Below are 12,664 nucleotides of genomic sequence, written 5' to 3'. Positions count from 1 at the left end.
GTTGCCATAAACTGTTCACTAACGTCGCGTCAGCACCGTCTTCCACTCTCCTCTCACAGCGGTTGCGTCGAAAGGCTGTTGATAGACGTCACTTCCGTGGCCTAATTCCTTAGAACAAGGTAAGAAATCTCAGCGCCTTGTTGCATTTGGGAGTTGTAGTCCTCCCACAGACGCTTGTGGGGGGCCTTGCGAGCAGAAACTGTCCCTCCGGACTAGTAGTCCCAGCATGCCCTGGTGGAAGTAGCTGGGACTCAGGTTTTCCCCACTGTAACTAAGGGTGTTTTCTGCTCTGCGGAAGGAAATGAGATCATGCCAGTGGTAAAAAGAAAGAAACCAACAACTTTTGTTTAGGGGATTAAGTGAAAGCTCAGGTCGTGGGTGCGCGTTGGACGTACCCTGCAAGTGCTAAGGTTTGGTTTTTACCTTTATATACATATTTTTGCCTTCTATTTTTACGCTGCATTTTTATTTTAGAGATCATCCTACAAAGAAGCAGGAATAAAGAGCTTTTCGCCCGATTATTGTATTCCGAAAAAAAAGGGGGGGGGGGGAGGGTAAAACTGAATTTCTTTTCCTTGCCAGCAAATAGAAGAATAGGCTCCTTGGGAATGGCTTGTTTATGACATGCTGCCAGGAGGTTTCCTTAACATGAGCAAAGAGTGGGATTTCAGTTTTGGTGTGTGGACTAAATGTAGTACAAGTCTGTGAAAGATCGTTGTCTGATTGAATTCTTAGGATGAAGGACGTGGTGTCCATCTGGGACTGTAACTGAATTTGATACTGTTACTGTGTGTAGTAAGCTTTCACAATATTCCGAGCAAGGTGTGGTTAACATTGTTGCACTTTTTGATGAATGCGGATTCTTGCCTGGTTCTTCATTACCCAGGTATTATCTGATCGATAGTAATCCTGAAATATTTCGCTGGACAGACTGAAAGAGCCATTTGTGTCTCTTTCCGCCGTTATTTACTATGTCCTTATTTCTCTAAACACCTATGGTAGAGCATTGATTTAAAAAAAAAAAAAAAAGTGGCCTTTTCTAATTTTATTTTTGGGTAAAAAATAGTAATTAATCATGGCCTGAAAAAATAAGATTCAAATTTAAGCGGGGTGGAGACAGGCAAAGCAAAATATAAATTTGTCTCTTGAATTCTAGGAGCCGGCTACTATGAAACACACTTTGCGCTTCATTGCCTCAGGTGCAAACTTGGGGGTTTATTTATTAAGCTGTGATATTTTATCACAAGATGGGGGGGGGGCATTCCTGTGATGATTGGCCCCTCCGATGAGAAAATGTCATTTATCTATTTATTTGTTTATTATTTTTATATACAGACATTCGATCTGAGATATCACATCGGTTTACATTCAGGTACTGTAGATATTTCCCTATCCCCAGGGGGCTCACAATCTAAGTTTGTACCTGAGGCAATGGAGGGTAAAGTGACTTGCCCAAGGTCACAAGGAGAGACAGCGGGACTCAAACCCTGAGAAAATGTCATGGCAGTATGGATCGCAGACCACTGCAACCTGTCAAGGTATAGCACATACGGGCCGATATAGTACAGTGCGCTCTGGCGGAGCGCACGGTTAACCCGCAATTGGACGCGTGTTTTGGACGCGCTAGCTTTACCCCTTATTCAGTAAGGGGTAATAGTGCGTCCAAAACGAGTGTCCAACCCCCCGAACCTAATAGTGCCAGCAAAATGTAAATGCATGTTGATGGCCCTTTTAGGTATTCCCGTGCGATACAGAAAGTAAAATGTGCAGCCAAGCCGCACATTTTACTTTCAGAAATTAGCGCCTACCCAAAGGTAGGCGCTAGTTTCTGCCGGCACTGGGAAAGTGCACAGAAAAGCAGTAAAAACCGCTTTTCTGTGCACCCTCTGACTTAATATCAATATCATGGTGATATTAAGTTGTAGGTCCCGAAAGTTAAAAAAAAAAAAAAAAAAAAAAAAGTAAAAAATATAGAAAAAAAAATTTTGAGATAGGCCCGTGGGTCGAAAACCGGGTGCTCAGTTTTGCCGGCATCCAGTTTCCGAACCCATGGCTGTCAACGGGCTCGAGAACCGACACCGGCAAAATTGCGCATCGGCTGTCAAACCTGCTGACAGCGGCCGCTCCTGTCCAAAAAGAGGCGCTAGGGACGCGCTAGTGTCCCTAGCGCTTCTTTTTACCGCCGGCCCTAATTTTAATAAATTAAAATACTGTATTGCGCGCACAGGAGAGTGGACGCTCTCCCGCGATTTTGCTGTATCGGCCCGATAGTGTTTATAAAAAAAAAAAGCTTCAAGTATTGTATAGTAATTCCCCACTCCCTGACCAAATGCCCCCCTTTTAAGAAAATAACCCCCATCTGGATTCTCCCCCAGCCCCTCCCCCTTACATTAGGTGAATTCCCTGGCATCTAGTGGTCCCCCCTCCCATTCACTTAGGTCAAAGTAACTTCCTGGTGTCTAGTGGAGCACCCACCATATCTTTAAAAGCTACCCTGGTGATCCAGTGGTGGCCTGGGATGTATCCTATGTCCTGGGCCAGTTGATGCCATATTTCAAAATACTGCCGACTGGCCTTTGCCTTAGGGGGTATTTTATGCTGTTATGGGGAGGGGTGCATTTTGGGCTGCTGCTGGCACTTTAAGAGCTATTCCAAGACATCAGGATGTGCGTTAGTGTCCTGATGCCCCAAGGTCTATTATCTACAGTTCCTTAAGCATTGAAATAATGCAGTTGGCAGTGTTAATATATTTGCATAAGATTACATATGCATTAGCTGCTTTGCACACATTTGCAAAATTTACATGAAAATCTCATTTAAAGCAGCTTGTTCTAATAGGGGCATGTTTCAACCCAGAATAATGCACAATATTGCTGAGATATAGTGTTTTATCTTGTGATTAAACACTGTTTTTCATACATTATACCCATATTGTAGCTTAGAAAATAACCCCCTTAGATTGTGAGCCCTTTGGGGACAAGAAAATACCAACAGAGCCTTTCAGCCACTTTGAGCAAAGAAAATGAACCACATACCTGCATATATATGAACAGCATTTTTCTACTTAATGACTAACTCTAGCAAATGATTTACCTTGTTGGTCTTTGGAACAGGTTATCTTGTGGGGCCTTAGTAAAATAAAGACATTGTAAATAACAAAGATTTAAGTATTTTGACACTGATCTCGTTCAGTAAAAAAAAAAAAAAAAAAAAGTTATTTTGTACCTTAACTCCGAGAATTCCCCTCTGCCAAGTTTCAGGCAGTTGCTTAATAGGGACGTACAGCCAAAATAAAATGTTTGTTTTGTTTTGATTGTAGTGTTTGCTAACTGAAACAAAACAGCAGTGCATCCGTATAACGTTTAATATGTGGCACATGAATCGGGCCTGATAGGTTTACCTTCCTTCATAAGCCGTTGTGATCTGTGCTGTTTAACAGATTTCATAAATGATCTGAAAAAGGGTGGAAATAATGAGGTGATCACATTTGCAAAGGACTCCAAATTATTCAGAATTGTTGAAACGGAAGCAGATTGTGAGGACTGCAGACGGACCTTGCCAGTCTGGGGAATTGCGTGTCTAAATGGCAGATGAAAAGTTAATGTGGCCATGTGCAAAGTGACACACGTAGGGCAAAATTAATCCCAGCTCCAGTACAAAGCTGGGCTCTGTATTAGGAGTCGGCACCCAGGAAAAGGATCTTGAAGTCGTCATGGACAATATGTTGAAATCCTCTGATCAGTGCATGGCGGTGGTCAAGAAAGCAAATAGAATTATTCAGAAAGTAATAGAAAGTAAACCTGAGGATATCGTAATGCCTTGATATAGATTCGTGGTATGACTGCACCATGAGGGTTGGGTGCCGTTCTGGTCTCCTCCATCTCAAGAGATGAGATAACAGAACTAGAAAAGGTGCAAAATAATAAAGGGAATGGAGGGAACTCCCTTATGAAGAAAGGCTAAATAGGTTAGGGCTTGTTAGCCTGGGATATGATGGAATCTTATAAAATCATGAGAAGAACCGGTAAACATTTACCCAGGTCCCATCCTGTTCTGCCTCTCTAAACTCATCTGAAAAATATACACAACCTTGGCGGTTTGGGGTTTTTTGACCTGGCAGTTTCCTGTTGCTCCTTTGGGCTTCCAGCTCAGTCAGAACCAGAACCAGTTCTGGCAACCACAGGTTTGCATTCCCACCTACCAGGAGAGATTTTTTTTTCCTCAGTGTCCTCTTCCCTCCCAGCTTCCTTTAGTCCAGGCATTGCAGTGACCAGGCTTCGACTAGGAGCCATGCACCAAGGCTTCTGCTGAAATCCTTGAATCACGAGCCCTAATTTCAGCACCAGGGGTCGCCACTGCACGACGACTGTGCCCGTGCAGCAGTAGACTTGACGTAGGTCTCTCCTCATGGCAATGCACAGCACGGCCTCCAGGCCGGCTCCTGGAAACTGGTGGTACTTTAAGTGAATGACTGTGGAATGACGAGCAGAAACCGTGTTCTGCCCTCATTGAGCTATTCTGCCTGGGTGACTTTGACTTGCCCTGTCAGCTGAGGGCAGGACGGGACGTCTCTGCTGAGGCTGTCCCATCGGTGTCCCTCTTGCGTTGGCAGAGCTCTCCAGAAGAGCAGCTGCTGCCATTCCTCCCACCCAGGACCCGAATGTATCTTTTTTTTTTTTTTTTTTTTCTGTGATGCACTCGAGTGCCGCCACCTCCATCAGACGATAGACTTCAGCATTTATTTATTTATTTCACATATTGGGCCACTTAATCCAAGGTTTTAAATGGCTTACAGTAAAATGTGTAATTTGCAGTAAAAGCAAAACACAGTACAGTTTCAGACCTACTAAAGTTATTGGATAAAATTGGAAAGTCATGCTGAATGAAGCAAAAGCATATACTGCAGTGCTCATGATGTTATACTAATTCATTGAAAATGTTCTCCTCACTATTCTGTTATTCAACTACTAAGAAAAAATGTTTTCTGTTCACAATACTCTACTGTTCCCAACTACCATGTTAACTCCATTTGATTGTATGTTAATTGCATATTTTGTAAACCGTTATGATGGCTCTACCGAATAACGGTATATAAAACTCTACAAATAAATAAATAATCCGAAGTATAACAATGTAAAGGCGTCTTTAAACAAACAGGTTTTCAAATGCTTTTTAAACGTATTGAATCGTGGCTTCTTCCGATCCGCCTCAGGCAAAGGGTTCTGTAATATTAGGCTGGCAACTCTAAATATCCTCTCATGAAATTCTGTAACTGACCATACAGTAGGAGCATCTAGGAGATAGGGCAACTAGGGATCTAAGGTGTGCTGGCCGCTATCGTGGGCCTCGTGCACTGCATTAGGGCCTAATCTTTGGGATCGGCAAAAGGGAGCCTTTGAGATTTTCACCTTGTCAGCGCTTTTTGATAGCCAGCTACATTCCATTCTTCCTGTCTGGAAGTGCCTCCCTGTGGTTTGACACTCAGCTGGGAGCTTTTACAGCCTGACCATGAGCTAGATGTCACTCTTCTGGCAAAGCCCAGGAACCCACTTTTATAAAGAACCTTTTTAGCACTACATGGCCAGCATGGAAAGAGAGGTGTGCTGCTAATTGTGTTCAAATTATAGTGTGCATAACTCAGCCTGTCATCTGTTCCGGGGAGACAAAATAAAACAGTTTGCAATTATTAATAATAATTGTGCAATGAGCGTGTGGGACCTTGAGGCATGAAGCATTAAGTAACATTTCTGTATCATCTCTTTTTTTTTTTTTTTTTTTTTTTTCCACAAGGAAGCAGGCAGAAGCCGTTTTTATGTCACTGTTGACTGAGCAAGTCCCTTTCCTCTCTGCCGTCTGCTCTGTTGCAGGCTGCGCTCCACGCTGGGTCGATTATGAGGCTGCGGAGGGGGTCGGTCGGCTGGTGACCTCTCCTGACGCTTTCCACCACGGCGGCGGCAGACATCAGGCCCACAGTGTGCAGAGTGGTGATCTACCTGCAGCGCGAGATGTCCGGGGATACCTGCCTGGCGGCCAGGCGTCCCGCTCAGGGAGCCAAGCCCAGGACCTGCGGCTTCAAAGGGGGCAGCCTGGGCAATAAGTACGTGCGCCTGAACGTGGGCGGCTCTTTGTATTACACCACCGTGCAGGTGCTGACGCGGCTTGACACCATGCTGAAAGCCATGTTCAGCGGGAGGATGGAGGTGCTCACAGATAAGGAAGGTGAGGCTGGGTCCGTCGCTCCTCTCCCAGGCTATGGGGCCCTGGATGCATGTCTTCTCCGAACTTATCGCAGCCAGGACATATTTCTGATGTGCTCAAGGTAGCAAGGAAAGTGGATGGGACCCACATAATGCTGTATGGCAGAACCCAGGTGGTTGCAGGGATGAAGGAGTGCTTGTAATACTATAGCACAGGGATGCATGAATGCATTGCTTGGGGGGGGGGGGGGGGTTAATTGAAGACCACACCCACTCTTGTTGGTCTCTACCCATCTTACACGTGGCCCCATTTTGCTGCCGTTTCCTCCTGACTGGCCCAGGGAAGGTGGCAGAGGTACGAGGACAGTTACTGTTATAAAAAAAAAAAGCTGAGCTTGTCTAATTCCTTCTAGGTGACTTGTAAAAACGATTGCAGCGTGCACTCGTTTACGAGCAAAGAGGGAAGTACCTTTGAGCAGCTGCGAAGCCTGTATCTTTGAGGGGATTAAAGGCCGGGTGCAGTCTGGCTGAGCGTGCTTAGCACTGGGAGAGCTCTCCACAGAAGCCATAATGAGAGTTTTCGGGACAGACAGACCCCTCTCCAGCCCACCCTTCCATACCAAACACCCGGGGGCCAGTTTTGGGGGGGGGAGGGGGGGTGAGGAGATGCCTCTCAGAAGTCTTAGCCCAGAAATAGAAGTGCCCCCTTGACCGTGATAATAGGGGCTGTGTAGAGGCCTTTGCCCCCTCTCTTGTGCTCATCTCATGTAATGTTAATGTCTTTTAGACTTCCCTTTTCCAGCCAAGCGTACTCTTGCTGGGTCTCTGCCCTCAGATGCCAGAATGAGGGAGGTCCCCAGATGACATCTGAGATTTCCCCATGCCAAGCAGCTTTATGCGAATATCTTATTTGATTGATTTAAACATGCTTTAATCTTCCTTCACTTTAGGCTCTAGTAGAAGTAGAATAGTGCCCAACCTGTTTAGAGCAAGGGCAATTCCAGATTCTCTAGGTACCAGGTATGAAGACCTGCTGTGGTGGTAATATTTTGTCAGCTAATCTTCCTGGGTGTTGCCAGGACGTCGGAAGAAGCTGCACATTTTTATCGCTGCTAGCGCACACGTTAAAATCTAGACGTGTTTTTACTAAAGCTTTCTGTGCACGTGGCCCTGGTTAATGTCTCTCTAAGTGTTGCACTGCCTTTGTAGTGCTGCACACGTGCAGTTAAAATAGTTTCAGCTTTGAGACACGGTAGAAAAACCTTCGCTTTGGGGTGGGTCCTGTTTGTTGGGTGTGATGGTAGGTAAACATCTGGGCTGCAGGGATTGTCTCCATCTGTTCTCCACCTCTCAGCGTCAAGGCTTCTTCCCAAGAGCAGGGAAAATCCATGTGGCCCTGGACTCTCCGAGGGCAAAGATGTCCCTAGGCGTTCTTGAGTATTCTCTCTTAGCTTCTTTTCCATTCCTGGCTTGCATTTCTAGGCTGGATCCTCATTGATCGTTGTGGAAAACACTTTGGAAGCATTCTGAATTACCTCCGAGACGATACCATTACTCTCCCAAAAAGCCGGCAGGAGATTAAAGAGCTGATGGCAGAAGCCAAGTATTACCTCATCCAGGGCCTGGTCGATATGTGTCATGCAGCTTTACAGGTAGGAGGGACACCCACTTACAGAATGCCTCTGTGCCATCTTGTGATATGCTAGCGCTACGCTCAGCTTCTAGTACTGGTTGTAAGTTGTCTGGTTTTGTTTTGGGGTTTTTTTCTTTCATATTAATTCTTTTGTTGGCTATTGACTGGATAAATGATACACCTTAAACAAGTAACTGTGTAGATTCAAAGCTCATTTATATGACTAACCAGCTAAAGGAAGACTTTTCTGACTGGTCCGTTGTATTTCTTTACTTGCTATGGTTCTGATTAGTTTGGCAGGGCTCCGTGCTGTCCATGCACTTTACTGGCCTGCTTGGCTCTTGTCTCCTTCCTCAGTGGGCAGCTGAGACTCTACAGGGATGGGAAAACTTGGGCACCCGCTAAATATTTAAGTGCCAGGGAATTTTTCTTCTCTTTTTTTTTTCACCTTTTAGGGCTTTTTTAATGTGTTTGCTTGGTTTGTTTTAATTTTCTTACTTAGATGTCCTCATTGTGCTGCAGACTAGTCCAGATAAATGGGTTTTGTCCCTTCTACCAGCAGAGGGAGGTAGAAGGCAAGTTGTTGTTTTTTTTTGTGCTGATGTTCTCTCTCTATATAACCTGGTGCAGCAGGGATGGCGTCCGTGGTCCTCTGCCTCCAGCAGGAAGAAGCAAGGAAAGGCCACAGGGAAAAAAAAACCCCAGGCTATTGGCTGCATCCTCTTGGGGAGGCCTGGGCCAAGTCAGGGGAGCTCCAGCAGGACAACAGCCAAGTTTGGATTGCTTTTCCTCTCCCCGGGGCAATTAAGAGTAAGAGACCCCCAACATTTCCCAGAATTGGCAAAGCTCTGTAAGATTTAAAAAAAAAAAAAAAAAAAGGCTTGCAGTAGCAGTGGGACCCAGGAGCCGGTGACAGGTTGGCAGCGGACTCTACCCCAGTCCGAGGAGCTCAGGTTTGGCGAGAGGGAGGAAGTGTGGGAGGTGCAGGGCCAGACGAGCGGCGAGCTTTGCCGGCTGGTTTTGCAGTGCAGGTGATGGAAAGAAGATCGGTGCCCTCTCTGCCAGAGGAGACGGATCGCGCAGAGCAGCGCAGTCTAACCACGCTGTCATTTCCCACCTCCTTGGGACAGATGACATGCAGCACTCCCCTGTGGCGTCGGAGCCCTTGCTGGCAAGCCCCAGAGAGCCCCATAATTAGCCAGGGCCAGAAGGATCGCCGAGCTCCGGGTTCTCCCACGGAATCCTGGGAGAGGAAGGGAAAGGGCAGAGAGCCAGCCTAGGAGGGAGGAACCCTCGCCAGAAAAGAAACCCCAGAGGGAGATCCCCGGAGTGCCGGGAGTGCCCTCCCCCCCCCCCCCCCCCCCCCGGGTAGGAAGATGATGCCCCTTTGGGAGACTCACGCGCTAAGGAGACCGAGGAGGGGGAGCTGCATTCACAGGCGGAGGGATAACGCAGTCGGATTGTTCAGGCAGCAAGATTGAAGTGCCCTCCTTTCTAAGGTCTCTCAGTCATTAAGAGAGAAGGAAGTGCCCAGGGGAGATCTGATCCTGACAGGCGCAAAGAAACCAGCAAAGGCATTTCTGGTTCATTCTGCTGCCCGCTGAGTGGGACTCTCCAGGGGCAGTCCTAAAGCTTGGACCCTGTACAACAGAAATGAGAAGCAGCCCAGGGGAAGGCGGATCAGCAGTATCACAAGCAGGACACTATAATGAAAATATCATTGCATGTGGCAAGCCTGGCACTGCAAGCAGTAATTTTGTGGCGGGCGTGTGGCACGAGCCTTGCTGTGCCGAACATGACAGGGCCCAGCAGCCACAGACCTAGAGGACCCGCAGGTTCCAGACAACGATAAGGCGCGCGCCTGGGATCAGGAGCAGCATTCTTAGCCATATACCTTGGATGACTTGATCTGAGTCTCGCCCCAACAGTGATGCCAAGAAACTTCTTATGGCTGAGGAACTGGGCTGCAGGTTCAGCCTCTGAAGCAGAATTTAAGCAGCCTTCCCTTCAGAGGAAGTATTAGCAAAGCCAGGGAAGGAGCTAGGCGAGCCAAAGCCTCAGAGACTGCCTGAAGGTAGGGGTAGAAGCATGGCCAGCTTAAAAGAGATGAGGCAGTATAGATCAGGTAGGCTGAAGGGCAGCCAGAGACCCAGTACACTAGGAAAGGCGAGAATTTGGTTCCCAGGGATCAATGTCAAGCAAGGGGTCCCAAGGACAATTTCAAGAGCCTCTCCTCGCTCCTACCAGTAGGTGGATGCCCGCAGAGATTCTGCAAGGAATTGACCCATATTACAAGAGGATATTAGACAGTTTTTATGCCTTGGAGATGAAAAGTTCAATAAAGAATCCTTTGTCAGCTCCTTTCTCAAAATGACAAAAAGGGTGACCATACATGATGGACTGCTCCAAATAGAAGTAATAGTATCAGTTCTACGGGTGGAAGGAGGAAAAGGCAGGTACTCGCTCTATTTCATAGTCTCAAAGAAAGAGGGGACAGGCCAGCTGGTGCTGGGTCTCAAAGAAGTAAACAAATGCTCGAGGAGATTCCTATCCTCGCTGGATCTGTCAGAAGCATATCTTCGCATCCCTATCAGACAGGAGTATCAATGCCTTTTATCATAACTGGAAACCCTTTCCAGTTAAAAGCAATGCCCTTTGGGGCTGGCAGCAGCACTCGGGACCTTGACGAAGCTCCTGGGAGTAGTGGCAGCCTTCCTGTGTAAGGAGGAGATTCAAGTCCATCCATCTCTGGACGACTGGCTTATCAGGGCTAATTCCTTTCAGGAAAGTGTCCTAGCAAAAGGTTTTTGTTTTTTTTTTTGCAGGTACTGGAAGGATCAAGCTGAGTGGTGAACAGAGGCAAGAGTTGTTTATAGTCAGCCCAGCTGTTGACACATCTAGTGGCCCGAACACAGCCCAGGGCAACGTGTTTATAACAAACCAGAGGATAGACGAGCTTCGACAGTAAGTCAGAGTGGTATTGAGAGTGCAGCCTGGACGTATCTACAACCCCTTGGCTGGATGGCAGCAATCACAGAAGTGGTTCCCTGGGCAAAAGCCCATATGTGTCCCCTACAGGAAAATCTCTTAACCAAATGGTCCCCACAAGGTGGTAGAGTATCAGACCTAGTCACTTGCAGCGTGAGCCAGGAAGAATCCAAACTGGAGGCTGGTCAAAGCCAATGTAGAAAAAAAAAAGATAAATTAGAGCGCTGCCCCCCCCAGCAGCTGGGTCAAAATGACCACAAATGTGAGCAAAGTAGGATGGGCGCAGATGGCACAAGGGCTTTGGTCCCAAAGGGAAAAGTCAGCCTCAATAAATGCCCTGGAGACCCAAGAAATCAGACTGGCGTTGATAAACTTCCAACAAGTAGTTGAGGGGAAGCTAGTAAGGAACCTATCGGACATCGCCACGGCAGTGGCGTATGTGAACAGACGGGGGCATGAAGAGCAGGCAAGTCCTAAAGGAAATGGAGTTATTTAATGGAACCCTCTCCCCAGCATATGGAGCGGGCTCGCACAAACCGCAAGCAGATGCTAGACCCAGGGGATGGCAGCTAGCAGAGCAGGCCTTCAATCACATTTTTGCCAGAGGGATCCTCAGTGGGACCTGATGGCAAAGCACAGAAATGCTAAAACAAAACAGTTCTTCAGCAGAAGGGAGGATGCAAGGTCCTGCAGAATAAACACACACTTACAGGTATGACCTCGAGAGAGTTTTGTATGGATTCCCACCCTGGCCACATGATAGGCAGAGTCATAGAGCGTCCTGGGAAGCCGGTGCTGGTTGCATCAGATTGGCTGGGATGTCCATGGTATGCAGACCTGGTCAGGCTCAGTGTAGGGGATGTGCTGAGGTTCAGCCAAGCAGCGAGCCTGCTAAGGCAGAGTCCAGTAGTCATGAAGGAGCCAAATCTCTTAACGCCTGGCTCAAGACAAGTCATTTCAACGCTGCTAAAAGCCAAGAAAAACTCAACTTTGCTCACCTACATAAGAATCTGGAAGATCTTTGAAAGATGGGGCACCCAACGGACTATAAGGCTGCACAAGGTAGACGTGATCATAAGTTTGCAGTTTCGGCAAAGCAAATTAGAAGAAGGCTGAGCAGTGAACTCCCTAAGATAGCCTGCTAAAGGGGCAGATCAAGGGCTCTTTTCTGGTGGTTCATTTTCTGAGAGGAGCAAAGCAGAGGTGACCGCCTAGAGGACTGCAGGTGCCACCATGGGACCTAAATCTGGACCTATCGGCTTTAGTACAGACACTATTTGAACCTCTCAAGAAAGCTTCAGTTAAAAACTATACTCTTAAAATCAGTGAGGTCCATATTCAGTCACTGTCTAGATAGTAAGTTATCCAGATAAATTTATCTGGATAACTGTGGAGGTATCCCTGGGATAAGAAGCATGGAATCTCTCTACCTTTTGGGATCCTACCAGGTACTTGTGACCTGGCTTAGCCACTGTTGGAAACAGGATACTGGGCATGATGGACCTTTGGTCTAACCCAGTATGGAGATCTATGCCGCACTTTAGGACAGCTCTTTGAACCAACCGGACTGAATATCGGAGTTAGCCAGCTAACTCATCTCCTCCCATTTATGCCACCAGAACACTCCTAATTTATCTCTCTAACTTATTAACAGAATTTAACCGGATAAGTGCCCACATTTTCATTTAGCTGGATAACCTCTGAGTTATCGGGCTAAATGCTTTTGAAAATGGACTTCAGCATTCTTGGTAGAAGTTGGCTCAATGAGACAAGTCTCGGAGCTGCAAGAATTATAATGCAGAGACCCCAGGGCAAAGGTTACATTTAGACCAGTATCCTCCTTTCT

At 46.8% G+C, this 12,664-nt stretch overlaps 1 protein-coding gene across 4 annotated transcripts in view; it reads left to right on the top strand.

Moving 5' to 3' along the window:
- Nucleotides 1-12,664, top strand: part of TNFAIP1 (TNF alpha induced protein 1) — a 28,346-nt gene continuing 15,682 nt past the window's right edge. The window contains exons 1-3 of one of the 4 annotated variants that reach the window (XM_029612547.1): nucleotides 1-119; nucleotides 5,868-6,219; nucleotides 7,680-7,849. In XM_029612547.1, coding sequence (XP_029468407.1) covers nucleotides 6,006-6,219; nucleotides 7,680-7,849 — 384 coding nt within the window. In that variant the 5' untranslated portion in view covers nucleotides 1-119; nucleotides 5,868-6,005. Of the gene's footprint in view, nucleotides 120-207; nucleotides 411-5,790; nucleotides 6,220-7,679; nucleotides 7,850-12,664 lie in introns of those variants that run through there. The other 3 variants (XM_029612546.1, XM_029612544.1, XM_029612543.1) reach the window with 3 other exon arrangements.

Source organism: Rhinatrema bivittatum, chromosome 8 (genome assembly GCF_901001135.1).
Source record: "Rhinatrema bivittatum chromosome 8, aRhiBiv1.1, whole genome shotgun sequence".
Lineage (NCBI taxonomy): Eukaryota > Metazoa > Chordata > Amphibia > Gymnophiona > Rhinatrematidae > Rhinatrema > Rhinatrema bivittatum.
This window is presented reverse-complemented; position numbering and strand designations above follow the sequence as displayed.